Source organism: Tupaia chinensis, unplaced genomic scaffold, assembly GCF_000334495.1.
Source record: "Tupaia chinensis unplaced genomic scaffold, TupChi_1.0 Scaffold000274_1, whole genome shotgun sequence".
Lineage (NCBI taxonomy): Eukaryota > Metazoa > Chordata > Mammalia > Scandentia > Tupaiidae > Tupaia > Tupaia belangeri.
This window is the reverse complement of record NW_006159756.1, coordinates 2333288-2338280: the sequence shown is the minus strand read 5'-3', so window position 1 is coordinate 2338280 and position 4993 is coordinate 2333288. Positions and strand designations below refer to the sequence as shown.

General features: G+C 59.1%; 1 protein-coding gene across 1 annotated transcript in view; it reads right to left on the bottom strand.

Moving 5' to 3' along the window:
- Nucleotides 1–4993, bottom strand: part of MYO7A (myosin VIIA) — a 106216-nt gene that overhangs the window by 43761 nt on the left and 57462 nt on the right. Inside the window, exons 14-16 of the mRNA XM_006149970.3 lie at nt 4418–4628; nt 3708–3843; nt 1666–1772 (exon numbers count right to left, since the gene is read on the bottom strand). Coding sequence (XP_006150032.1) covers nt 1666–1772; nt 3708–3843; nt 4418–4628 — 454 coding nt within the window. The remainder of the gene's footprint in view (nt 1–1665; nt 1773–3707; nt 3844–4417; nt 4629–4993) is intronic.

Below are 4993 nucleotides of genomic sequence, written 5' to 3'. Positions count from 1 at the left end.
GGGGTCCAGGAGGGACTGAGGAGAGGAGGGGAGAGTGGCCGAGAGCCCGGAGCTCGCCTGCCTTTGCCCCCTGTGTGGGCCTCGGGCTGGGAGCCCTGGGCGCTGCAGCTCTGAGCACCTATATCCCTCAGCCACGGGGCCACGGTGTCGACGTGGGCATGTGTACGTGTGTTCATGTGCGTGTATGAGGGGGACAGGCTGATCCACAGGTGGACAGGAGAGGCCCCGTCCACAGCAGCTCCCTGCTCCTGCTAGCCGGCGACCTACCCCACTGTGGGGGTTGGGGTGGCTTCCTGTGAGGGGAGGCACTGGATGGGCAGGGGCTGTGGCAGGAGGGAAGCCGGGGGCAGGAAAGTGAGGGAGGGTGGAAGGGCAAAGGGGTGCCTGCTAGGCTGTTGCTCAGGGAACCTGGCACCCCAGATTCGAAAGTCCCTCAGGAACCAGGACCTGAAGGAAGACAGGGACGTTGCCCAGGCTAAGGAGGTCCAGGACTGAGGACGCCGAGTCCCAGCTCCCGTCAGATCACCGTAACTCAGACCGTGTCACACCTCGGAGCTCAGCCCCCTTCTGCAAGATGTGGCAAGCACAGGGGCTGACCTGGACGGAGTCCTGAACGCTGCTGTGCTCACTACAGCTGACAGCAGTGCGAACTCGGAGACCGGCAGGGCACAGGGCAGTGCGACCTGGTTTTGAGTCCCAGACCTGCCCTGGTTCACACAGTCCCCTGGGAGAGTCTTGCCCCTCTTCGGCCCTCTTTGAGGCCTGGTTTCCTCCTTATGAAACAGAGATGCCTGCAGCACACGCAACTCACAACACCAAAGCAAAAGCCACTCCATGAAACACTCCACAAAAGCCACACTTCAAAGATAGGCAAAGCCCAGCCTTCTCCCCAAGCCTGCACACCGTGGGGCCGCAGCCCCTCCTGCTATTCCTGGTGCCAGGCCGGGGCCTTTTACCTTTGCAGAAGCTGCTGGCCGGTGGAGAGTGCCCGATGAGTAACCACAGAGAAACTACAAGGGGAACCACAGTGCAGGGTGAGGCAGGGAGGGTGGCGCGAGCTGTGGGCAGCCGACAGAGGCGAGTCTAGCCCAGAGGAAGGGAGGGAGAGAGGAGGGCCCTGGGTAGAGACCTGGGGTCCTGGCGGCTCCGAAGGGCTGACTCTGCCCTCCCTGGGAGCCTGGCACATGCCCTCCAGGAGGCCACGGAGCAGGAGGGGAATAGGAAATGAAGGGGCGAGCAACCCTGCAGGAGGAACGGCGTGGCTGCCACCCCAGGGCTGGCGGTGAGTGGGAGGGGCTCCAGCAAGCACGTGGCCCGGGCTGGTGCAGTGTGCCCACTCCTCCTGTAGCCTCGAGGCTGCGCACACTCCTTTTGCCTGCACCTGCTCCTATTCACTGTGGAGGTCCAGGGACCCCGTGCAAAACCCAGTCCTGCTCAGGTTCTGCTCCGTGACCTCATGCCACCCTCTACGGCCTGTGCCCCAGCCCCAGTCACTACAATTAGAGGGCCAGGTGGGAGGGTCTGAGAGGCCCCACCAGGTCCCACCCGGAGCCACAGCAGCTCCCGTCGGTCCCTGTCCTGTGGCCAGGCCAGCTCGGCTGAAGTGTTGGACAAGGGCGAGACCAGGCCAGACCCAACTCCTGGGGCCTTTCCCACCAGCCTTACCATGGCGACGTCGGCCTGGAAGATCTGCTTGATGAACTTGTTCCGGGAGGAGTGGACCAGCTGGATGATGTCCCCATGCAGCGTGTCCCGGTTCTTCTCCAGGAAACCTGGGTGGTGACAGAGGGGGTTGCACCCGCCAGCTCCGCAGCCCCACTGATGAGACGCTGGCCCTCTCCAAGCTCAGGTCTGAGCCGGGTCCTTAGGGTTTACCTAGACACTTGCACCCTTCCATGGGGGGCACTGAGGCCTGGAGAGGACATGCTCGTGGAGAACCCAGAGGAAGTGAGGGGCGTCTCCCAACCAGACTCCCTGCTCCAGGGCCAGAAGTCTTGGTCTCTGGGAAGGAACAGGGCCACCTTCCTGACGACCACCCAAAGCCGCCACGAGCCTCTTGAACTAAGGTATCAAAGGCCTTTGTTAAACAGGGCTCATCGTAATCCCAAAGACACAACCCTGACGTCATCGACCTGAACACAGACTCCCGAAGGGTCGAAATCCCTGAAGTCTTAAATCCCTAATATCTAAATCTCAAAAGTCATAATCCCAAAAGATTAAAATCCAGAATGGTGAAATCTTGAAAGAGGACATTCCCAAACCACAATTCCCATTAGAAGAAAGAAAACAAAAGGCTATAGACAAGACGGTAGGACAGAAGATGGGGTGCCCACAGGAACGGTGGTTTCTGGGGGTCATTTTACACACTGTGGAATAATTTTGTCCATGAAACAGTTCGTGCACACTGAGTCCTCAGGAAGGAAGGTGTCACATCTCGGCCACATCCGTGGCGACCCAGCACGGGCCACCCGCATCACGCCCGACTGGATTTCTACGTCCCCAGTAAGCAGTGGCTTTACTCCCCAGCGTGTTACCACCCTCACGGCGTGCTTGCACAGGAGAATCAGGCACACGCAGAAAAGCTCCAGTGCAGGGGGAGGGGGAGGGTCTCTCCTCCCGGGGACACTGAGTACATGGTGTACCACGCGCCCGTGTTCTGACTGTAACCTGTCACACGAGGTCAGGTGTGGAGTCTCCCACCTGTGGTATCACACTGCTGCTCACCAGGTTTGGGACTCTGGAGCATCTTTTTTTTAAAAGAGTTATTTTATTTAAATTTATTTACTTGAAAGAGACAGAGAGAAAGTGAAAAAGCAAGCTGTCAGGTCCAGACTGGAACTGCGATCGGCCATGTGGGAGTCCAGGGCCCTGAACATGCTACCTGCCAGCCCCGAATTTCGAAGCATCTTGAACTTTGCATTTTTGGATTAGGGATGCTTAGCCCGTATCTCCATACAATGGGATATTATTGAGCTATAAAAATAAAGGAAATGGGCCAGAGGGTGGCATGGTGGTTAAGGTAGCTGGATCCCATATGGCTGACTGCGCGGTTCAAGTCCCAGACCTGGCAACTTGAAAAATTCACTGGGTACATACGCGTGTGTGCCCAAATCCCAACCGAAGAATGGAGAAGGGATAGTGACGTGGCCATGCCTCTGGGGGGCACTCTCTCTCTCTCTCTCTCTCTCTGGCGAGTACATGTGCTCTCTATATAGTCAAAATTGGAAGAAAAAAAAAGGCGAGTGCTACATGTCCTGAGCTGGACGGGCCTTGGAGATACCGTGCTTAGTGAAAGAAGCCAGACGCAAAGGACAAACGGAGTGTGCTCCCACTACTCAGGCACCTAAAACTGTCACATTTATAAAGACAGAAAGCAGACTTGGAGTTATGAGAGGTTGGGGGTGGGCAAAAGGGGGAGCGGTGGTGAAGAAAAGGCCCTGGAAATAGACACTGGGGACGATGGTGTGACGTTGAGAATGCACGCGCCACCACCGAATTGCAGACTGGAAAATAGTCACAATGGCAGATTTCATATTAGATATATTTTACCCCATTTTTCAGCTGAATCCAGAGTCATACACAGACACACACACGGAGCCTTTTCCCCAAGGTCCCTTCCTCTATTCCAGGCCCCTGTATGTGCTCTCCGGCGCTGGGGAAGCGGGAGGCAGAAGCCTGGGGGACGGCAGCCCGGCAGCCTGCTGTACCTTGGGTCTCATAGTAGACAACGCCCGCGAAGTGGTTGATCCCAAACTGGGTCTCGTGGTTGTTCTTGGGGGGAACGTAGTTGGCGTTGAGCTTGTGCTGGGAGTTCAGCTTGTGCAGCATGGTGGTGTCCGTGCCCTGCAGGGGGAGGCACAGCTGCCACTGCACCCGGCCCTGCCCGCCTGCTCCCACCAGGCCCTTGCACCCCTTCTTTCTCAATGGCTCCCCTCCTTTTATTTGTCGCCCACACAGGAGCTCCCTGGGCGTCATTTCCTTTGAGAATGGGTGATCTGCATGCCAGCCTGGACAGTACCTTCCAGTTTAGGACACCTACTTCCCGAGACTGATCGCTGGAGCGATCCCCCAGCCGCCGCGCCGCTGCAAGACCTAGCCCGCATTTTTAACTTCCTGCATGACCTACCCCGCCCCAGCCAGCCCCGTGTGCACGGACTGTGTTTATCAGCTGTGCCTCAGTCCAGTCCGTCCACACCTCAAGCCCCTACTCGGGGCCAGCTTGCACCCAGATCCACACTCATCTGCCCAGGACCCCAGTGTCACATGAACGCACTGGAACCAGTCCCAGAGCCCCCGAGTTGCTGGCATCATCCGTCCCGTCTTGCGGATGAAGCAGCAGAGGCCGGCGTGGGCGGAGGTGGAGGCCGGCGGAGGCCGGTGGAGGCTGGCGGAGGCCGCGGAGGCCGGCGGTGCCCACCTTGGGGAACTTGCTCTCCTCGTCGATGAGGGAGATGATGTTCATGGGCCGGCCGGCGATCATGTCCAGGGCGTCCTGGTTGTCGGTGAACTCGATGTGCAGCCAGTCGATGCTCTCCAAGTCGTACTCCTCCTGCTCCAGCTTGAACACGTGTCGCACGAAGAACTGCTGCAGGTGCTCGTTGGCGAAGTTGATGCAGAGCTGCTCGAAGCTGCGGGCGGCAGGCCGGGCAGCTGGGCTCAGGCCCTGCAGTGCTGCCGGGCCAGCGGGCAGCTCTGCCTCCACCTGAGCAGGGCCTTCCCCAGTCGCCCCTGCTGGGCGCTCTGACCTCCAAGGTGGGGCAGGACAGCCGAGCCCAACACCCTCTGCGTTCAGAGGACACTGGGGCCAGAAACGAAAGTCCAAGGATTGACTCGGAGAGTCTGAAGGCCGGCCAAGGCTGGAACCCAGGGCTCAGGGCCCTCCCCGCATGACCAGGCCCTGTGGGGTGGGCTAGAGGGCCCCAAACCCTGCAGACCACCTGGGCAGGAAGAGCCCGGAAGCTGGGGAGGGAGCCTGAAAGAGCCACCAGCAGTC